This window comes from Apus apus, chromosome 5, assembly GCF_020740795.1.
Source record: "Apus apus isolate bApuApu2 chromosome 5, bApuApu2.pri.cur, whole genome shotgun sequence".
Classification (NCBI taxonomy): domain Eukaryota; kingdom Metazoa; phylum Chordata; class Aves; order Apodiformes; family Apodidae; genus Apus; species Apus apus.
In genome coordinates, this window is record NC_067286.1 from 32,858,872 (window position 1) to 32,882,321 (window position 23,450).

General features: G+C 35.9%; 1 protein-coding gene across 10 annotated transcripts in view; it reads right to left on the reverse strand.

Moving 5' to 3' along the window:
- Nucleotides 1-23,450, reverse strand: part of RYR3 (ryanodine receptor 3) — a 210,986-nt gene that overhangs the window by 1,259 nt on the left and 186,277 nt on the right. For all 10 annotated transcript variants that reach the window (XM_051621641.1, XM_051621636.1, XM_051621634.1 and 7 more), the window contains 17 exons: nt 23,304-23,408; nt 22,171-22,252; nt 20,527-21,851; nt 16,949-17,007; nt 15,636-15,804; nt 15,203-15,289; nt 13,281-13,478; nt 12,619-12,749; nt 9,780-9,822; nt 9,086-9,213; nt 8,126-8,186; nt 6,246-6,392; nt 4,460-4,594; nt 3,032-3,188; nt 1,868-1,932; nt 1,658-1,758; nt 472-523 (listed from right to left, as the gene is read on the reverse strand). In XM_051621641.1, coding sequence (XP_051477601.1) covers nt 472-523; nt 1,658-1,758; nt 1,868-1,932; nt 3,032-3,188; nt 4,460-4,594; nt 6,246-6,392; nt 8,126-8,186; nt 9,086-9,213; nt 9,780-9,822; nt 12,619-12,749; nt 13,281-13,478; nt 15,203-15,289; nt 15,636-15,804; nt 16,949-17,007; nt 20,527-21,851; nt 22,171-22,252; nt 23,304-23,408 — 3,045 coding nt within the window. The remainder of the gene's footprint in view (nt 1-471; nt 524-1,657; nt 1,759-1,867; nt 1,933-3,031; nt 3,189-4,459; nt 4,595-6,245; nt 6,393-8,125; nt 8,187-9,085; nt 9,214-9,779; nt 9,823-12,618; nt 12,750-13,280; nt 13,479-15,202; nt 15,290-15,635; nt 15,805-16,948; nt 17,008-20,526; nt 21,852-22,170; nt 22,253-23,303; nt 23,409-23,450) is intronic.

A 23,450-nucleotide genomic window follows, 5' to 3' on the forward strand; every position in this document is an offset into this window, starting at 1 on the left:
TACTTTTGTTGCATTTAGCTGCTTATGTGAGATAAGATATAATTAAATCCTATTTATTTTCTTACTTAAATTTAGGGCTTAACAACACTAAACATACATACAGACATTCATATCTACATACACATAAATATATGGATTTAAGCTACAAATATAGTAGCTTAGGCTTCTTAATCTTTTGGGAATAAACTGCAACTGGCAAATATCAGGTTTTCACTTCAGAGATGACACTAGTACCTAACTTCTGACAGAGTTCAGTGCTGGGCAGAATAGCACACTGCTGCAGTGCACCCCCTCCCTCCTTTTTATAACCCTTCCTTTTCTTTCTGTCTCAGAACACTCTTGTGGAGTGGGGCATTATCTTTGCTCCTTGGTGGTTCATGAGTCCCACCTGGTGATACAGAGCTACAAGGCTGGAGAAGATAACATTGGGAGATAATATTAAGAAAAAAAAATATTTTATTTCCTACTCACCTGGCCAGTGTGCTCCGTTTCATCCTTGTTAATGAGATACATTAAAAAGAACCTGAAACAAATGCATGAATGGGTATTAATGTAGACAACATAACATCTGTGCCTAACCTCTCCTAGACTGGGGTATGTGAAGGAGATTATTCCAACCAGCAGTAATATTGCTAGACATCTAAAGTGCTTATGTTAAAGGAGAAAATTCTATCCTTCAGCACTTCTCCTGTGGAATGCTAACTGATGTGAAATCTGTAGAAGTGGAAAAACATGGTTCAGTGCTAAGAGCAATACCTGAATTAGGCATATGCCAACTCCTATATACATACGGTCCAACATCTTGCCTTGCAAGAAGTCACTATGGCTACTATGCAAGAAGTTAGAACTGTGGCACATGCTCAGCTACACCAAGATTTCCAAACACACATGCCATACAGCTCATAAGCTGAGCCTATTTCAGATACCTATGCTCACTCAGCTGCAGGGAGCTTGAACTAATTAGGGAGGCAGTAGAGTACTAACAGTGGTCTGTTTATAGGTAACACATGTCTTGGTTAGCCACAAAACTAGCTTTTAAAATATGCTTTATGGGCTGCTCTGTATTTGCAAATGAAGCTAATTCTACTAATGAAAGTAGATCACTGCTGTGGGAGTTTAGGCAATAGTCTGAACACATACAACTCCTGATTGCTTCAAGGTTTTGGAAAGCTGCACTGTCACTAAACAACTGTAGGATCAGACTTTTACACTATTTCTTTGTATTTTATCTTTCAGGAATCTTCCAGAAATACTTTTGTGTGTTTGTTTGTTTGTTTTGATGTTTGGGTTTGGATTTTCTTTTTGTTAAATTGAGACTAATTTTAAATGGGCCCATCAACATTACCAACCCCCAGTCAAAACTTCCAAACTAAACCAACTTATTAAACTGTTGTTCCTTACCATTCCACATATCTGGGTTTCCTTCCATAGGACTAAGGAGTTGGTGTACCTTCAGGTGTCATTCCACTGAGGTAGTGTATGGTGAGCACTAAAGGTAACCACCAGTTTGGAATAGAAAAGGGAGGACCAGAAAGGAATGGAGATTTTCCTCAGTTCTACAGAATTCTGTCTTAGAATTCTCAGCAAGGTGTGCACCTAAATTACTCTGGAGCAGAAAGGTCTCTTTATCATAATTCCAGTAGTAAAATATACTTACAGATAGTTTGCCAAGTTGTGTTCTTGCAAAGTATGTGTTTCAAAGCCATGTGGGGTTGTGTCAAAATAGTCATTGCCAATTCCACAAATAAAACATTTGGTCTGGAAACACAAGTTGTGGTTACAAATTCATTTTAACCCAAAGACAATTTTAGCTGGTAACAATCTAGATGAATAAGAGTAATGAAAAATACAGTGTGCTTACTCATACCTCCATATCTTCTCTCACTTGTTCTTGCTGGTCTCTTAATTCACCAAAGGCATCGATAATCAGACCTATTTCAAAAGGAAAAGTAGCTACACTTCAGTATTTAGCAATATTCATATCTCAAGTAGTGTCTCAGACATCCTCCACAGTTTTTGGAGTTTAGCCTACTTATGTGTAGGTTGAACAATTCAAGTTAACAATCTGTATCAGTTTTTTTCATATCTAACATTAGTTTGCACTCTACTCCTGGCAGTAAGAGTTTCTGTTACATAGAAGTACAATCTTGAGACTGGAAAGGCTTTTCTGTACTTTTATTTTGGTCAGTTTAAGCTTCCATAATCTCAGCTCTTTTGTTCCCATAATTTAATTTTCATTGTCCTTCTTATGGAACTCTTGTATCCAAGATTTGTTGCACAGACAACTCTCCTTGCATAGGCCCCCTAGCCAGCTTGTGATACTGCTTCACATTTGAAGCATTATTCCTCCACTTTCACCACATTGATTATAGACTTGGATCATTTTGGGGACTGCAATATTTATAACTTTTTCTCAGTGTAGATTTATTTTTCTTTGCTACCAGATTGTCCTAAAATGGTGTTTTTCCCAACAGCCTTAGTTCAATTTATACAAGTGTTGTGACAGTCATTGAAGAGAGGTCTCATTCTCTGTAAACCACAATGGCAAAACCATTAAAACTTCAAATCATTGTCTAAAGAAAGGAGAAATTGGGTGTGTGGCCATTATGACATTCTCCATGTCATTTCCCCTTTTCAAGTGGAAAGTCTCCATTCCCTGGCCAGCTGTGGTGGTTCCAGACAAGGGGTAAAGAGTGTCTACAGTAAGGCTCTTTGAGGTTAAATGGTTATTATAGGAGGAACAGTGGTCCTGCACAAGCTGCTTCATTGCTGGATGGTTGTCAAGTGTTCATAAACACTGTAAGCCAGGTAAGTTATGTTTCTTATGTCTTGTCTTTGTGTAGTGCTCGGGACAATGCATTGTCTATTAAATAAGCAGAAAATTAATACTTTCAGAATTAATTATTTTGTCTGCTCAGAAGTCTGCATAGCAATACTGCTAAATTTTTCTCAAACACTAATATTGTTTAAATACATTGCAGAACTTAAGTAAATAAAATTCTAACAGTCTGTACTGAGGTAAGTGAAGTACCTTGAATAATGGCCAGTAGGATAACAATGACAAAGAAGAAAAATGTAATGTCAAAGACAATTCGATACATTTCATAAGGGTCTCCAGCTGGATCCTCAATTTCGTCTCCAATGCCACCACCAGCTCTTACACCCACATACATGTGGAACAGGTAACACTAAAAGAGAGGAAAATTTGACATATTCACCATGAGTAATTCTGTTTGGGTTTTTTGTTTGGTTGTGGTTTTTTTTTTTTATGATTCTGGTGTGCTAAGTCTCTTCACAAGTTATAGTAACAAAGAACACAGTATCATTACCCATGTATCACACATGCTGCACCAAAATTCTGTTATTGTCCTAACTGATGTGATTACATCTTCAAGAACACTTATTAAGAGAGGGAATTAGCCTCAGCTGTTACCTTCTCCTCACTCCCTAGATGTTACTTACAAAGACCATTTGGGGGCCAAATTTTCCTGTATTTGTAACTGTATTCAACTATAATTTACCCCTGGTATTAATTACTAAGGTTCTAGCTTGCTCTGAGTAAGCAGAGGACATATTTTAAAGTACTTAATAGAGTTTAGAAATGTTGGCAAATATTGCCATAAAATAAATAGTGGCATATCCACAACAGGTAAATCTAGCTGTGCATAGGTGGTTTCTGGGTAATTTTTTGCAATACTAGATGTAGGTTTAGTATATTGTAAATTATTATTATCTCAGAAATTACATTTTTAATACCTGGATTTTGGCAGTTTTCTGTATACAGTAAGAAAACCATAATGTGTGTCTGTAGAGTATCTTTTAATATGACATAAATTACATTCTGTAGCACCAGGTGGAAATCAGAAATGAAATTAGTAGCATTAGATTATCACCCATAATAAGTTTTAATTTCCCCCTTCTCAACTCCTTGACTTCTTACTTTATGGGCTAAATTACTACTTGTAAGCAGTTTGGAGCAGCCTTTTATAACTAGTGCTTATAACATCATATGCTTCGTATAATTTAAATAAAGAGAGGAAGACCTTGCATACTTGCAAACATTGGGAACAAATTTGGTTCATTTGTGCTGCAACAATACGGCTTCTTTTTGCAAGCCTGACCAGTTTGTAATGAAATTTCTTCTGTATACTTTAATGGTTTTCCACCCTTATTTGTGAAAGAGTTGCAGCAAATGACATACCACAGTATTTAGGGGAGAAAAATCCAGAATATGTCTTCCTTTACTGGTGAGTGTCATCTATCTACTATTGAGTTTAGACCACTAGAGAATGTGGAGGGAATTTCAAGACCATTTACTTTTTCAAAATGATGTATAGCAAGCAGAAGACCCCCATTAATTTAGCAACAAAAACATCCCTCCTTGCTTATAATTTTATCTTAAGTATCCATTTGAAAATTCAGGATAAAATTTGAAGCATGCTAGTGATATTTCAGTTACCGTCATCATGTCATCACATTTCATGTCTGGTTCATCTTCATCTTCACTTTTGTTGTAGAACTTGCGGAAGAAATTGAATGCCACAACAGTGTAAAGATACACTACTACAGCAAGGAGTCCTACAGTAAGGACAAGCTGTGTATGGAAACATGACATGAAAATAGGTTTCAGTTTCATTCTGTCAGAAGAGATATCCTAGCTGTGTTGCCTTAAGTGTTGGAAATGTATCACATTGTAGCTTTCCCAAAAAGGAAAGTGAAGATAAGCAGTGAAGATAGTTTTGAGGTCTCCCTATTGCTTGGATCAGCATAGAAGTGCAACTCTACCTGCTCTCACGTGAAAATCAAAGGGAAAAATTGTTTAAAGAAAGAAGTTGTTTCCATCTTTCTAAGCTATATATCACTGAAGCAATGTTTCCACTATTTAATTTAAAAGTTAAATTCTAGTAACTTGAAAAACTGCATATACAATGAAAATTGAATGATGAAGAATAAATCGTTGTAGTTAATTTGACAGATAATTTCAGCTGCAACTTACTATGCCTTTTCATAGTCTACTTTCTGTTCCTAAGCTGGTTAGCAAAGCCATCAATAAAATGAATAGACAATCTTTTAGATAATCAAAGAGTAACAAATTTTCAGGTCCTGCTTTAAGCAAAAAAAAAAAAAAAATCCTTAGTTAAAAAATTTAGCAGTTTAAGAGAATAGGTTATATTCTTTGTTGGAGTTGGCATTCAAAGATGCAGCACTGGAGAGGAGTTACTGAAGGCTACATATTGAAAAAATTGCAACAATTCGTAGTACTATTTTAAAATAAATGTAAGAGTATTGAACAACGAGCTGATGATCAGTTTACTATTTCCTTCAGATATGTAAGCAGACTTCTAAAGTGAACATTTCAGCTGAAAAATCTGCAGCTTTCAGTGCTCATATCTACTAGCAAGAAAAGCAACAGGATTAGAAAAACTAATCTTTGCTTGTTAAGAATATACACTAAAAGCTGCAGTCTTGAAACAGCCTGGTCAATTATACTCAGTTTTGAGTATTTGATTTAGAAAAAAAGAACAGAAAAGAAAATATATCAATCATCAAATTAAAAGTAATATGACTTTGGTCATCCTGGAGGAAAATGAAGGAGACAAACAGAGGAATTACATTTGTTTGTGCAATGATACTGAAAACATGCTCACATGTACTATTTTAGAAACTTCCTTTCCTGATCAGGGAAGAAACTTACATTGGTCAATTTCTACTGAAAGAAAGAATTATTCTTATGCCTCTTCCAAAACATTATGAGGTGTAAAATGTTTTGACAAGTCTAACAGGGTTTAGAATTTATATTATTGCATTTGAGAAGGAATGGAATGTGTATGTTTGAAATGAAATTTTGGGGAATTTTTGCTAGATTTCTTAAATGTCAGTTAAGAAGTGTGTTAGTGAAAAGCTTGGGTTTTTTGGTATGCTAGCTAGGAACACAGAGCCTTTAGAGATCAGAGAATAATTCCCTGTATAAGTTTCAAAAATTAGTTTTGGAAGTAGATTTTATTAATGTGATTTTTTGCATGATCAAGTGACATATATTCCACAGTGCAGAATGTTATCAGCACTCTGTGGGTGTAGATTATTATAGTTTCATAGGATTTAACATGTTTTAAATGCACTGCAGAAGACACAATGGGATCTATTTAATCCAATCATTTTCGTAATGGAGTGTTCTCCAATATTTCCCAGGTACCACCACTGTTACAAAATCCATTCATTTTCAGTCCTTTGCATGTAGTACTAACCTGTTTGCCATTGTGAGTTACTGAAGACAAAATGGTTCGCAGTGTCTTGAAACCCATAGCAATATCCAGCAGATGAGCAGCAAAGAAGAAGTTGTTGTAGTGCCCAAGGATAGACATAGTCGTGTACCAAGCTAAGTATAAAAATGACTGCAGAGACAGTGAAAAATGGCAGAATGTTAGCAGGTGCTAAGGTGCATTACTGGATCCAGAATATAGCTTTCTTTTAGTCACTCAAGTTGCGAAATGAAGTAATATTATCATTATTGGACTTGAATCAGTCTGAATGTAACATCTCACATATTTGAAAATGCTGTCTTACTCTGTTGGTTTAACGAGTGTTTATTGCTTGGTTATGCTAATGAGACCTCTGTCTTTACATATTGAATGCAGTTTCCAGTATATATGGTATTAACATCAAAATCCCTTGCCATAAAACTTTTTTGGTTGGGGAGCTTGTTATACACTAAATTTTAGTAGTAATTCTGGAGGAGAGAAAATGCATTGTATTAATCTTGAGACACTTGACCTCAGACCAAATCAATCAGGGCACCCAGAAAGCCTAAGACACCTAATACAGCTTATTCTTTTAATAAGCATTGAACCAGAAGCCACTTTGACTTGAAAGCTGTTATTGAAGAACAATGGCTCAATGAGCTTTTAGTGCACAATGAATGTATACATCTTGACTAGATTCACCCTTGCCTTCTTGTTTGTTTGGGAGTGCTCAAGGGGATGCAAAAAGAAGATTCACAAAAAAAAAAAAAAGGGATTTTAATATATTTGTAGTCCTTTCAAAGGAGAAGGTATGAAAGAAAAGATTAACCAACCGTGTCAAACATGAGAACAGACCTGAGGAAAAGGACTTGGGGTGTTAGTTGATGAGAAACTCAATATGAGCTGGCAATATGTGCTGGCAGCCCAGAAAGCCAACCATGTCCTGGCCTGCATAAAAAGCAGCGTGACCAGCAGGTCAAGGGACGTGATTCTCCCCCTCTGCTCTGCTCTTGTGAGACCCCACCTGGAGTACTGTGTCCAGTTCTAGAGACCCAAACACAAGGACATGAAGCTCTTGGACCTAGTCCAGAGGAGACGATCAAAGGGCTGGAGCACCTCTCCTATGAAGACAGGCTGAGAGAGTTAGGGTTGTTCAGTCTCAAGAAGAGGAAGCTCCAAGGAGACCTCATAGTGGCCTTTCAGTACCTGAAGGGGCCTACAGGAAAGCTGGGGAGGGACTTTTTACAAGGGCTTGTAGTGACAGAACGAAGGATAAGAATTTCAAACTGAAAGATGTGGATTAGATATTGGGAAGAAATTCTTCACTGTGAGGGTGGTGAGATACTGGCACAGGTTGCCTGGGGAAGTTGTGGCTGCCCCCTCCCTGGAAATGTTCAAGGCCTGGTTGGATGGAACTTTGAGCAAGCTTGCCTAGTGTGAGGTGTCCCTCCCTATGGCAGGGGGGTTAAAACTAGATGATCTTTAAACTACCTTCTAACCCAAATAATTCTATGATTCTATGAAACAGATTCAAGAATACAAAACTTCCCGTAGACTGTACTTGGTTTTAGAAGAGACACCTTTGGTTTGTAGATTGATTTATACAGAGTTAAATTAATGTACCAGGTATGTACTGAAATGTTGACTTACTCATGGTGAGGAGGTAAATATTTCCCTTCAGAATCAAAAATGTAATTCTAACATAAATGAAAGCATAAATAAAAGCAATTTGCCACAACAAAAGACAGGAAAAAACCCTATTTTTAAATGGCTCTGTAATGCAGTATTATTTGTGTATGTTTGTTTAAAATACAAGCAGATGGTGGGAAACATACAATCATGTGTAGAGTAAATCAAAGCATATTCTTCTAAATGAGTATACTCACATTATCAGTGAAGACAACTCCAAGCTTCCAAATGTGGTACTTTGTATCAATGGAGCTTAGCCTGGGAAATATAAAGTTTTTAAATGCATAAATGTCAAAATTAAGTATTGAATTCTGTAACAACATCTAGGTTTGCCACCTCACATTAGTTTGCTGAAGGTGGTGGTATACATTAGCTCTTTATTTTTAGTGTGTAGTAGGTGCTCCATTTTTCAGAGAGTATTCATTAACTCTGAGCACCTATACAGTTTTTAAACCATTGAAACTGGAGTAACAATTTCAGTATGAGTGATACTTTCCAGTCTGATTCCACACTCACAAATATTACAAGTGTGTTTGAAGTGTGAAATGTGGAGCCTGAATTGCTTGAATTCAAGAGGTGTTGTGTTTAGTGTAAAATGTTACCAAAATTATCAAGAGAAAAGGTAATGCCTTCTGCAAGATTCTGAATATTTTATTAGCCATTAGAAATCCTTGTGTGCTCTAAGTATTGAGGAAACCAAACTGAAGCCTGAATCATTTAGGACCTGGATACTTTCAAACTCTCATCTTCATTGATGGATTAAGTCAGGGAAAAGTCTGACATTTTCCTAGATACCTGGCATCTAGGTATTTGTTATAAATATATTTTCTGTCCTTTGGTTTATAAACTAACTCTTTGTATCACTGAATTAACTTTTAAATGCTGGATTGATTATTGTGTAAAATAAAAATGTGTCTATATCAGTCAGCATCAACTCTGTGATTTTTTTTTTTCTTGATTTTATAACACAAAAGTAAGTATGCTTTAGAACAAACAAAAAGTTTTTCTATTTTACTTCCACACTAGGAAGACTTCTCCATTTGAATTTTCTATGCCAAGGAAAGCATTGCTATAGTTTCAGTATAAAATCCATTTTTTATCTTTGATGGTGAAGTTATGCCAATACATAATTTGAACATGGAGGTCAGAAGTCATACCATGATACAAGAGATGCCTCTTCTGGTTCACTCTCTTCTACTGGACTAAAATCAAGGGCACTTTTGTCCAAACCCAAAAGTTCTGCTATGCGCTCTGCTCCATATAAGTCTCCGTACTTGTTAATAACCTAAATATAGAAGATGAGAAGCTTTTGCTCAGAGAAAGACCTTGGTGACATTCACCCTACAGTAATTGTCAGAGATTAAAAAAAAACAACAAGTCTTTTGCAATTAACACTACTAGAACAGTCAGAACTCCCAGAAGGCCAGGTGGGGAGAGCATAAAAAAGAACATTAGAAGCATTAAAGGATATTATCTGAAAGCTTATGTGTAATTTGCCATCATTTAAGCTGGCATGTTTTTCTTTTTTTAGGGGGATGAGGGGGCTTTGTATCCTAAAGATGTCAGTGAGTGTAAATTAGACCTGCACGCTGATCGACAGCACAAAGTTATTTCGAATGCCTGAGTCTAGGACGGAAACCACAGCCTTCTGTCTTCCTCCCTCCTCCTACCTACGCTGCAGCTGCCTGTTCACCAAGACTTTTACCACAACACTGAGTTCCATAAAAGAAATCGGAGTTCTCAATTATCTGTTTATTTATGTGTACAGAAATGTATTACACATAGATATCTGAATTAACTCAATAGTAGATTATTGCTATGACCAACCTAATAGAAATATAAAAAGCTTACCTTCCGTTTTACAAATTTGTCCCAGTAATTGTTAGGAAAGGACCTACATCAATAAGGCAAAGATATTTCAAGTTATTTAGCTTGTTAGAAGAAAGAAACAAACAACCAAAACCAAGAAAATATCGTGTTCCTTATCACTGCGGATTCTGGTACAATTTCATTCACTCACACACTGCATTTCAAATTTTAAGAACAATTTCTTTTGCTGTGGACAACAGTTGTTATTAATCACTGTTCACTGCAATATCATGTTCTTCCCCCCTTCCCTTTCTTTTTCACATCCACAAATATGATTTGCTACATAAAGATAGCACCTAATGAGCCTAAAAATTATAGCAGGTTAGTCACTGTAATGTCATTTATCTCCTAAATAAATACGTTATTGCTCCTAGCCATAAAATTAATACAGACAATGATTCTCAGAGGAAAATAAAGAGTCTTGTAGCATAAATAATTTTAAAGTTCACTGGATTACATTTCAAATAGAGGCTTAACACATGGGAACCAGTGTTCAGTTTGCCAACATAAAATTAAAATTTGAAACATATTTTTAAAAACCTTTAAAAATTGCAAATATCATTTGGCAAAAAACAGGAGTTAGTGGCAATTTTGTTCTCAGGTGTATCATACTGTTGTCACTGGATAGGAAAACCTGGAACAAGACAAGGTAAAAGCCATTTCTACTTCTAAAGCTGCAAGACAGGTCAGCTAAAGAACATTTTGCATTATGTGGCTCTGAGCAGTCATGCCCATACCAGTAATTAAAAGAAAAGCTTTTTTTGTATACAAAAGTGAAAGAAATTAAGCAGTAAATTTTAAATATTGAAGAGATGTCAGGGAATCTTTTATTGAAAATTCCCTGCTTTTTTGAGAGTAGTAAGCAACCATGATGCTTCAATAAACAACCAGTTTTATTCAGGGGGAGGTCTTACAACAGTTAGGAGGAAATACATCAGCTTTGACCTGCAAGAAAAAAGAATTATGTTCTCTCTTATCAGTGATGTTTCCCTGATCCTCAAATGGATAATAAAAAATACTGTGCTGGAACAGTCTTGTGAATATCAGTGTACAGGAACTTCTCATTCTGATGGTCTTACTGTATATATCAAGGAAGGCTAGTTAGCAGGAAACACTACAAAATTTATGGTTTTTCTCTCCCCCTTTCCTGGAAGTAACATCGAGTTGAGCAACTATGCAGGAAGGTAAAAAAGAAAAATAACTGCTTAAACTTAGACAGTATTGGTAAAATAAACTAACAACATCAGAAGAATGAAATTCCAGAACACTGTGCTGCAGAATGTGAGGTAAACTTTCCAATTACTATTAAGTGCTAAATTTTTTATTTTTCATTTTGAAAAGTAAATTCTGAATGAAATTACTCCATATAAAGGCAAATGGTTCCAGTGACTCAGATAGTGTATTCTGGTCCAATGCTTTATAGAATTTCTTACCTTGATGTCTCCGACTTTCAAGCAAAGTATGTCTTTAATGTAGCCAGCTTGTTCCTACCTCTTTTACCATAAATATCTAATGGTGCTGTATTTATCAAGGTACATACTTTGCCTTTTTAATTACTTTTTTTTTCCCTGCTTACAGAAAGCACATTTCAGTATACAAACAGCACTGGGTACACTCCAGCAGTGGTTCTCCTGATGGCACAATACCAGCACTGAACCTTGACAGTCAGTTAACATCAAAAAGAAGGATCAGTCTGCTTAAATTAGCCATAATCTTTTGTTCAACTTCAGTAGATAATGCAACATGATGAGAACAGGGTGTACAGCATGTCCCTTGGGATAAGCTGACAACATATCTCATTAATTCATGCTTGTTTTTCTGAGGATAAACTTACTGCATGCCTAGATAGCTTGCTATCAATAGTTAAAGAAGCAGGTTGAAAATTAAGCAAGCTCTCCAGTTTACCAATTAACTTTTTTTTTTTTTGCTTACTTGTTTTTTATTAAATGCTTACTTATGCCTGTACATATTAGCTACAACTACTTTGTGATTGACTTGTAAATAACTTTGTTCTGCTCCAGCTTTCTGTTGCTGCCCTTAAATTATGATACTATTAGGGAAAGACTGGAATCTCAGCCTAGGTATAGTGGTACCAGAACATGATTCTAGCTGTTTTGAAAGAGTAAATTCTGAAAAATAGCCTGCAGACAAGTCATTGTTTCAGGATATGAGAGTTGACTTGCTGTATTTCTTTGTGTCACTCCTACAGACTGCTGCAGCTTACTGATATTTTTCTTTTTCTTGCCTACACTTTTATCACTCACTCACAGAACAGCAGGTGAGTCTCCTAGAATCAGTGTATGACTATTACAGTATTTGCAAATGCATACAGCCTGACAGTAATTCCTGTCAGACCTACTAAAATTCTAGGATTGCTATTTTACATTAGATTTACTTCTCTTGTCATATAAATGTGGTTTTTTTTAGCAAGAAGTGGGGAAGAAAGGCAGGAGAATACTGCTATACAATATGAATGTGAAACTGAGTCACTGAAAAGGATGGAAGTTACCTTTTTGAAACTTTCTCGAGAGTGACTAATATGTGAAATGTCTTTGGGAGAGCCTGTGAAGTAAGCTGCACAATTCTTGCAAATCCTTGGAATGTTCATGTTATGATAGTATTAAAGCAGATACTAAATACATTATAAGCAGACTAAATAATTTCACATTAAAATCTACTACTATATTATTGAACATAAGGTGAAAAATGTTTTTCTTTAAATGAACTATGTGTCAGGTGGACAGGAAAAGCTCAAGACCACTGGCCTATGGAGATGCAGTATTTATAAAAAGTGTACATATAACCATTTAATTGTACATACGGAGTATTTATAACCAGACGATCCCATTGTCCTTTAATATCATCTTCTGATGGCTGTTCAGTTATGTATAGTCCATCAAATTCCAGCTTTCTAGCTACCTCCTTTTCTCGCTTGAATACAACAAGAGGGACCTGTGAAAAAGACAGTGGACATCTTTGTAATGGTTTGTATATTTTTAGAAACCATTATATTTACCTACAGGACTAAGTATACTTTAAAATACTATATGATGCCAAACATCATACTAGTACCTTCCAAAAGCAGACCAATGCCCAGCCAATCTCTGAGCAACAGCCACCTTGGAAGTTAAGTGCAGCCCCTCCTCATCCCCTCAGCTGTGCCCCCTCCCAGCATACTCAGTGGGGGTGCACAGGGTGGGTAAAGCACTGTGCAAGCACTCACTGTTCAGCAATAACCAAAAGGTGGGTGTGTTACCAACACTGGTTTAAGCACAAATGCAAAACACACACACTGCTATGAAGAAAGTTAACTCCATCTCTGCCAGACTGAGAATATGAGGAAAACATCTCAGTATTGAATAGTGAGAATTTGTAAACAGTGAGGTACAAACAAGCATTCTGGTACTCCCTCCAAAACCCACTTTGTGACATAGTTAATGTTCTTTAATAAAAAATAGATTAGTAATAAGATTCAGAACTTGCCTTTAAGCAGTAATATCCAATCACACAGACAAAGGAGATGATAGTATGAATAACTGCCAGTCCTCTGAGAGCAGGTGCCATGTAACCTGTACTTTCTTCCAAAACGAAAAAAACCATGCTGTCCTCCTCTTCCTCTTCATCAAACGAGTTCCAGAGATTAGTGTCTTCCTCTACGTCATCAAGTGGCTCTTCTGTCACCTGAAAGAAATACAAGCACAATGAAAACACAAAATAAACTTAAAAGCCTTTCCTTTACTATACTGACAAATGATGTTTTGCAAAGCCTGCTCATGGGAAGATGACAGAGCATTAGCTCTACACAGTAACGTCCTTGATTTCCACAGCAAAAATCTCCATTTTGTCTCACATCACTAAAAAGAGAATCTAGAAAAAGCAAGTATAGGCTTATGACAGTTTACAAATCTCTCCTTTAACAGTGCTGTAACAAAATCAAAGCAGTTGAATCTGTTTTGCTCATGACCATAACTGGTGAGTGAAACTCTCCTTGCACCTGGGTTGGTGCAACCTCAGGCACAAACACAGGCTGGGGGAAGACTGGCTGGAGAACAGCCCTGAGGAGAAGGACTTGGGGGTGGTAGCTGATGAGAAGCTCGACATGAGCTGCCAGTGTGCAATGGAGCCCAGAGAGCAACTGCATCCTGGGCTGCATCAAAACAAGTGTGGCCAGCAGGGCCAGGGAGGTGATTCTGCCCCTCTACTCTGCTCTGGTCAGACCCCACCAGGAGTACTGTGTACAGTTCTGGGGCCCTCAGCACAAGAAAGGTATAGACCTGTTGGAGAGGGTCCAGAGAAGGGCCACCAAGATGATTAAAGGGCTGGAGCATCTAGGCTGTGAAGACAGCCTGAGGGAGTTGGGGCTGTTCAGCGTAGAGAAGGCTCCAAGGAGACCTTATAGCAGCCTTCCAGTACTAGAAAAGTGCCTAGAGGAAGGCTGGGGAGGGGCTTTTCATCAGAGAAGATAGTGATAGGACAAGGGCTAATGGCTTTAAACTGAGAGAGGGGAGATTTAGGTTTGATATTAGGAAAAAATTCTTTACTATAAGGGTGCTGAGGAACTGGAATGGGTTGCCCAGGGAGGCTGTTGATGCCCCATCCCTGGAGGTTTTCATGGCCAGGCTGGACGAGGTTTTGTCCAACCTGATGTTCCCTGCTCATGGCAGAAGGGTTGGAATTTGCTGATCTTTAAGGTCCCTTGTAACCTTAATGATTCTATGATAAAAAAATACATTTGCTATTCATTAGAGATTACTTAATTCATCAAAAAATATGAAAAAAAGAAATTAAATAAAGCAAGCACTTCCCCCAAAACACCAAACACCTGGCCTGAAAGGCAAGAAAGCAATTTATGAACAAATTACGTATAAATCAAATATAACAGCTCATCTAGTTAAATTAAGATTTAATCTGATTCTGAAATTATGTATAAACTATAAGCTAGTCAAAACTGAACGTAGTCAGTAGGGTTTTTTTGAAAAATCAGAAATATGGTCATTGAAAATAATCAGACAAACTGAAGTCTATCTTTAAAACAAATGAGAGAAAAAAATGTAAGTTTTGACATTTGAATAATTTTAGTTGGATTTCAAATTTCCCATTACAAGATTAACAGTAATCACAAATTTATATGAGTAAATTAAAAGAATGCCTAAAAACACAACATCTCTTACAAAGAAATAATCTGCTATCATTCAGCCTGAGTAAAATAAAGACAGAGTAAGTTTAATATCCCAAATTTTAGTTACAAAATTTTAAATATTATTTTAACTATGTAATATCCAAATGCTTTATTTCATCTTGGAAGGGCCTGTAATAATGGCTTTATTAAACAAGACTTATAACCATTATTAAATATTACTCTCTAAGTAACCAAAAACCATTTAAAGAACAATGCAAAATCTTACCTTGTAAAATAGAAGAATAAAGTTGATGGCAAATGCAACAAATAGAGCAAGAAATCTTAAGTTATAAAAATTTCTTGCCAAGTAATGCTGAAAGTAAAAAATAAAATATAAAAAATTAGAGGGGGGGTGGCCTGTAGCTAATAATGATAACTTAAGTAGGTAGCAAGGTTTCTAACAAAGTAAATACATAATACTTACAAGGAGCTCAAGAAGTTAATCTATCCTGTTACACCAAAGTAGGAGAAATTACACACACACTTTATTTATATAACTACGAAGTATTAAAAAAATCTCTAAAGACTGAATATAGCCAGTCATTTGAAAACTCATGCCAGCGTTCCTTTTATGGTGACATTTCTCCCTTCAGCATCAAACGTGTTCTGTATTATATAAATAAAAAATCAAGGACTAGAAGAATTTAAGAAAAACTTACAAGCATTTTTGTTTGATAAATTTCCAAAGCTTTGAAGAAGTTAGCCATAACAGCCTCTGGCTTCTCAATTTTTTGTCCATGTCTTCTCTTCTTTTTATTTGTTTTTACTTCTTCTGGCTGCTCACATTGTACTTCCTTTGCTTTATCTTGTTTCTCACCATCTTCCATGCTAGAAGAAAGATTATCTAAATAAAAATACCTAGCCAATTTTCTTCATTGTAAAAGCATTCATTTAGAAGAAATTCTAATTCAGATTGTTTATCTTTGAGACTTAGTTTTGACTGTAATGATTGTAAGTAAATGACTTAAGGTAGACAATGAAACCTAGAGCAAAAGATGTGACCTTAATGTAAAATTATATGCAAGAATAGAGTGGTTGAGGGGAGATCAAAAGGATAAAAAGCCAAAAACCCACAGAAGTTACTGCACCAAGTGTGAAGTGGATAATGTTTGCCAAAACCAGCAATGTACATATATACTCAATACAAGCAACATAAGAAGTAAAAGAGTTCATGTGGACTTTCTTGAGCCTGGGGCTGAAGAAGAAAAATGAAGCTTTTGGGATTTGGTACACAGTATCATAATTGAATCACAATGTCATAAAATGAGTTCATTTCAGTGTAGGGAAAATCACTGTTGTTAAAGAGCTGAAAGTAATAATAAGGAAGTTTGCTTCAGAGAGTCACACCTCAACAAAGTATCTAGAAGATGACAGTTATTCCTCCTGCTCAGCTGAACTACCTTTATGGAAATTAACTTTCAAGACTGTATGTAGTATATATGTGTATGCTAAAACAAAGTAAGCATTTTTGAAGTTGTTTATAAGACAGTCATATGTAGGATGAACAGACAAAGGAATGTGTCTGCTGTCAAGTTCACAACTTGAGAACAAATAAAACAGCAATAATAAATATTATTGGGTTAGTCAAATCTTGTGTTTTAATGATCAACTATTGTTGCCTGAAAATTATAGTGGGTAGTAGAGGAAGCGTAAATAGCAGTAGGGACAAGTTGCAGGTTTTTATTTTCAAGACTGGTGCTCCATTTTAAAGGTAATTATAGGAAATATTTAAAAGATAATGGCCACAGATTTACATACACAGAATTGTCAAGGACTGCAAGACTCAAATTAGTATTTTGTCACCTGCTGAGATGGTGTGACACCTCTTAGGGAGTGTGCTGCTTTTGAAAATACTGACAAACCAAAGTGCACATAAAGTGCTTTGAATACTCACTGGAATTCTTTCTGGCCAAATTATCTAGCAATGGGAAATATCAAAGGATGAAACAGGAATTGTGTAAAAATTACTTACTCAGCCTTCTCAGCTTCAGCTTTTCTTTTTGTTTCAGCTTCTTTTGCAATTTCAGATATCTGCAAAAAGTATTTTAACTGTTAAAATGGATGAATTAAAATAATATTTTCATAACTGTTTTCTAAGAAACAAATACAATAATTACCACACTATACTTTTTATACTAGTTTGCGCTTTTAAAGTGTTAAGATTTTTAAAAACAGACAGCTCAGACTTGATTTTAACACTGAAAACTGCAGAAATTCTTCTGATAGCCTCTTTCAGAATAGTGTTATTAATACTGTAACTAGCCCAGTTGAATTAACAACTTAAAGTAATTAAACATGTTTATCAGACAGATTGTGACCAGCTGAGGATGATCATACCCAAATACAAAAGTCCCTCCCAAAGATTCAGTGCAGTTACTGCACTTTGGAAAATGCCCATCAATTTGCCTCATTCCAAATATGAATTGAGGAATAATATATCGATCACAGAATCACAGAATCTAAGGAGTTGGAAGGGACCTCAAAAGATCATCTAGTCCAACCCCCCTGCCAGAGCAGGATCACCTAGAGCACATCACACAGGAAACGCATCCAGGTGGGTTTTGAATGTCTCCGGTGAAGGAGACTCCACAACCTCTCTGGGCAGCCTGTTCCAGTGCTCTGTCACTCTCACAGGAAAGAAGTTTTTTCTGATGTTTATGTGGAACCTCATATTTATAAACATTGATGACGTCACCCCTCAGTCTCCTCTTCTGCAAGCTAAAGAGACCCAGCTCCCTCAGCCTTTCCTCATAAGGGAGATGTTCCACTCCCTTAATCATTAATCAATGATAGCATAAAAAATTCTCAAAAAGATCTGTGTAATTATCTGATATTACAAAACCCAATTATTTAGTTACAATCAACCAATGCAATTGAAAACAGACAAATATTTAAACTACTTTTACCCATGCAATATTTTCTTCAAATTATTTATCTTAGATGGGTCAACTGTTGTTTAAACCTTTACTGGAACACCTCACAACCATCTAAGTATGTGTTTACAACATTCCTCCAAGATAAGAAAAAAACAATATACCATTTTAGAGATGGCAGCAACAAAACTGGGGTTTGGATCTCAAACACCTTTAGCCTCAGTATTTCAAGACCAAAATAAACTAATTTCAAATTCAATCTGAGTATCTAAGTTTCACTGGAAATCAGAGGGTTGCAAGCTCCAAAGTCCTAGATTTACAGAGGAATCCTATGGGCCTAAATTTACCATTCACTTTTGCAAAAAACTATCTTAACTCTTTACCCTCTCAAAGTGCTTAGTCACCAATTGTCTGTTGGTGTACTCTCCTACATTTCTGGTTAATACATGCAGTTATCTGAACTCTTTCCCCGCTAGTCACCTGGATGCCTATCTCTTGCATGTAAGTAGTGAAAGAATTTATGAAAGAAATTACTAAATTGTTCCTGCTTGCTCATCTCACCTCTTATCTGTGGAACATCATCTAGTACACATGATGGAAGCACGTGTAACTCTTCCATAAATAGCCTCCTGTAAGATCTCAAGCTGGTGGAGAATATTCAGAGATCATTTGACGACACCTAGTATTTCTAAAGGGTAGGGTGGGGGAAGAATGAATAAAGCCCTATCCATCCTCTCCATCCCTCTATCATATGCTTTCTCAATTGTCTCCTTTCCAGGCTGAAGAGCCTTAGCCCAATTAATTCCATACACAAGTTTCAATAACTTTTTTGGCCTTCACTTTTTTCAGTTTTAGCATGTTCTTTCTGAACATCTGGTCTTCAAGACACATACCTTGAGATCTTGGAGCCCAGTAATATTCTGGGGTTTTCCTCTCTCAGTGGCTTTCTCAACCATTAAAAATTTCAGTTCTGTTTTTGATCTGTATTAACTGACATTTATGTTGAACCAACACTTCTGTATAACTCTAGTATATTCCCAAGATTTCACACCCAAGCAGTAAAAATGAGCTCAATATCCAACATTTTACATGTAACACTATAATTTTTCCTCCCCCATACATCACTGATTTTCATCTACTATTTTAAGGCAACTTTGCAGTTAGCACAGATTCCTGTGGAACTTCATGGTAAAAACTGGGACCCAACAATCTTCATCATTTACAATTCCATAGGTTGCTTTGCAGTTTCTCTGGATAAATGGTAATGTAATTGTTTTTATCACTACACAATTGCTTTTCCAATATATGTTTCTATCCATTCATGTAAGTTTTATTATTTTAAATGCTTAAGAATGACATGGTGACTTCCGGGAAAGAATTTTTGATTCTTACATTGCTGTGTCTTCTTTGAGCTCTACTTAATAGTTATATCCAGTGCTCTAACTAGACTACTTGAGCTGTTCGTGCACAGTGTGAAAAGCAACTTGTTTAATATAGAATTAGTATAAACATTATTTTGGTGAGTTTCACTGTATAATGTACTAAAGGTAAAAGCTGGATGAATGGCATAGCAGACTTCACATTAATGACTCAAAGTATATGCATAAATTACTGAACATTTTAATCAGCAGTTACAAACACACCTGAGAGAAATGTATAAATCAAAGCACAGCAAATTCTGAAATGTTTACTTAGATCTGAAGATATTTACTTCAAGTACTGCTGAAGACAATTCAAAAATATTTACTCAGACCTGCTCTGATCCTTAAGTTAAAATAGTATTTTAAAATACAAACATTACATTTATGCTAAATGGGACAGGATTTTAAAATACTTTAATTTTAAAATATATGCATAAAAAAGAATTAATAAATAAGATAAACAAATAGAAAAATATCATTTGATCCATTCAATAAACATATATTGGAAAAAAACATACGAACAAAGAGGAAATAATGAACTAAGTAGTTGCACAATGGAGGTTTATCTTGAAAATATCTGGAAAGCTTACCATAAAGAGGAAACATATATTTGATAAACAAGTAGAAACAGATAGAAAATGGAGAGTGAAACATAATGCCTTCCAAATACAACACATGCATTTGGGTTTTGACATTTAGTTTAATCCATTTTAAAACAGAATGATAGGTTATATCTAGCTTTGCTGAGTGGAACCAAATATCTCGTTCATAAAACAGAACAAAAGTAAAGAATTAATATATTACAAACATTAAAGTAACAATAAATTATTGTCTTGTATGTGATCAGTAAAGCATGTAGAAGAAAGTGTGACGTATTATTATGGAGAAAGTAGATTATAAAATTAGTTGTTGTATACTATGAAAAAAGGGGGCATGCAGAATAAACAATAGTGCAAACCATTTATACCAAAAACTGTGCCTAGAAAGCTGCTAGAAATGTTTGATCTGAATAAAGTCCAAATGAAAAATAAAAAAAAATTACTGCACTGAAATCTAAACACTTTGGGCTGATATTTTCTGCCATGTAAACTCTCCTTTTTGTTTTTTAAAAAGTACAGATTATAAAGTATGTTCTCCTTGCAAGCATTTATTAATCAGTTAACTGGCAAATAATTAATTCACTAATAGAAAATTCAGTAACATATTTGTATTATTATTATTTTCTGGAAAGAAGTAAAAAAATCTCTTTAGCTTACCTGTAATGTTTTTTTCTTACGAACTGTGTTTTCCAAAGATGACTGGATATCAGTACCAAGGATTTCTGCAATATCTCCAAGACCAGCATCATGACCATATTTTGAACCACCTTCTTTCTTTGTATGAATGCCAAAAATGTCTGAGATTATGTCAGCTTCTCCCTTTTCACCCTTCATAAACTGCACAAGTTCAGCTCTGATGCCATGCTCAGTGCCTTCAGCTTTTTCTCCTTCCATAACATCATCGTGGATTCCAAACTGTGTTGGGTCAGGCATGTCCCCTAATATTTTGGTAACTTCAATGTTTTTGGCTCCTTCAACCAGTCCACCTCCAAATACGGTGTTCCAAAGAACCTGGAAAATTCCCCACACTATACTAAAGAACATCTGGAACATCCCTACAAATAGGATCCAGAAAAAGGAGAAAAACACTTTCACCATCTCTTTTACTGTCATCTTTCTAACTTTCCTGTATTGTTTCCTTAGATTCCTCACAGTGACCATTTTTAAAAAGTTTGCAACATTCTTCTTCATTGCAACACAGGCCATTGCAAAAGCTGAAGCAGATTCCAGGGACTTTTCTTCTTCCTCACCATCTCCAATATCCACTACATAGCAAGGCTCTGTCTCTTCCTCTTCCTCAGGTCTCTCAGATGAATCTGTTTCAGAGATCTGGGATGCTAACTGCATTTCAAAGATTGTGTCTTCACAGAAATTCACAAAGAGTTCCATTTTTTCTTGCTCTCCACCTTCATTTACAACATCAAATATGAACTGCCTTTTGGATTCCTTCACCTGTGGCTTCTCCCATTGCATTCTACTAGATTCACTTATTTCAAAGTAAACTCTTTCTATTTTCTTGGCTCCACCCATTATTTCAATACGGCCAAGGTATGGTTCAAAGTAATTAAGAACACTTTCTGCAGGTTCAAGTAAGCTGTGAAGGCGTGAATCATTAGGCATGTGCTCCGAGAGGTTTGTTAGCAATACTGCTACATTAAATCCAATGTCTTTGGCTGGTTCATGGAATCTTTCCACAAAATCAACATAGTTAAACATATCATTTTCATCAGTTTCTGCACAGGACAGCAGGAATTCAATTTCTGACTGCATATATTGTTTTTGAGCTTCCATTGATTTCTGGAATTCCTTCTTTGAAATGATGCCTTTACCATCTGGGTCATATTCTTTGAAAGCATCTGAATTAGTCAAATCTTTTAACTTGAGGAACATGTCAAAGAACTTCAAAATCAATTCTACGTTGCTAGATGATTCTACAAGCGTGTCTACCATTTGTTTTCCAATAGTTCCATTTACAACGTTACCTAAGTAGTGTGTTAAAACAGGGAGTTATTTGGTATCACTACATTTGAAATAAAGAAATTTCATGTCAATGCTGAGAACAGAACATAAATGCTCTTAAATCTTCATAATTTTTCTTTTAACATGCCTTTCTGTAGCAGCCCTCTTTTCCATGCCTATTTATACTCCAGAATATATGCTAAATAAATATGATATAGTTATTTTCCTGGCATCACATAAAGGTAATTTTAAAAAACAGCTTAGAAAGATTAACATTGTATTGTACTTTACATTATGAAACTGAGATAATCATATTCGACCATAAAGAAAAACAAGACCAACCTTCAAGCAGTGACAAGAGCATCACTACCATATCCTTTAGCAGATCTAGCAGCTCTTTAAGCAATTCAATCTGAGCAGAGTCCTATAAATAAATAACAAAAAAATAAAAAAATGTACAGGGTTGGTTTCTCTTTGTATTTATCTGGAAAACTATATACAGGTATGCAGGTTGGTCATCTAAAAGTAGTTTGCATTCTTCAGCAAAATTTGATTGTCATTTTATTATGGTTACAATAAAGCATTGGGCAATACCAAAGTGCAGATAAGGGACAGCAGAAACTCACAAAATTGGTCACTCCACGGATCTGGCAGTAAGATCTCAGAAAGAATCCATCCTTTTCACTTCACAAGGAATATTTAATAGCATAATGCACTAAAGAGAACTAGAACTGTTTAGTTCTATAGAACATGTTAAGTTTAACATGGATTTTTGACTAATGTTAAGGACATAAAAAGTACCCTCAAAATTCTGATGTAGTTCTGTAGGGTGGGAAGAAATCTTACGAGGAAGTCAGAGGGTAGCAGAGGCTGTCAATAAGAGTGAGGAAATGACTCTTCACTGTTGCATTCAGTGAACAGTCTTGAGTGAATGGTTAGATTTTATGCCACAAAGGACATAGAAGCCTGAAACTGTGAAGACGGGTGGGACTCCACAATACCCAGCTCAGTGAAATGAACACTGCCTATTGCTCTCCTGCTCAGTGCCTGTGATGAGGTAACAGGACAAGCTGACCGACTCACATTCCCTCCCTCTTTGAATCTTCCCCAGCTTTTCTCCTGCCCTACTTCGCTGTAGTATGGGAACCATGCTTTTAGTGGTACTTCTGCTGTGCTCTGACACATCATCAGGTTTTCACAACAGGGAGAAAGGGACCTAATTGCCACCTTCACTATCAGAAAGATACAAATTAGTTGGAAGCAGTGACCTTGATACTAGAAAAGGTGAGTGCACGGTGATGATTAATGCTAAAAGGACTGATATGAAGATGCAAGTCCTGAGATTCAGTCTTGGACGTTTACATTACAATAGGTACATAGACAACCAATTAGTATCAGCACATGAACTGCTTTACAGCTTTCAACATTCACTTGAATTTATAAACAAAGAAGGTTAACTTGAGTACTGAAAATACCTGTGAAAGTTTCATCTGCATATTGGCAAAGACATGAAGAAAGCCAACAACTGCATCCCACAGCCTACTGTGAGCCAGACTTTGTTGGTTACCTATGCATGGGCCCTAAAAAATTAAGGAAAATGTATTTTTAATTTATATGAAATA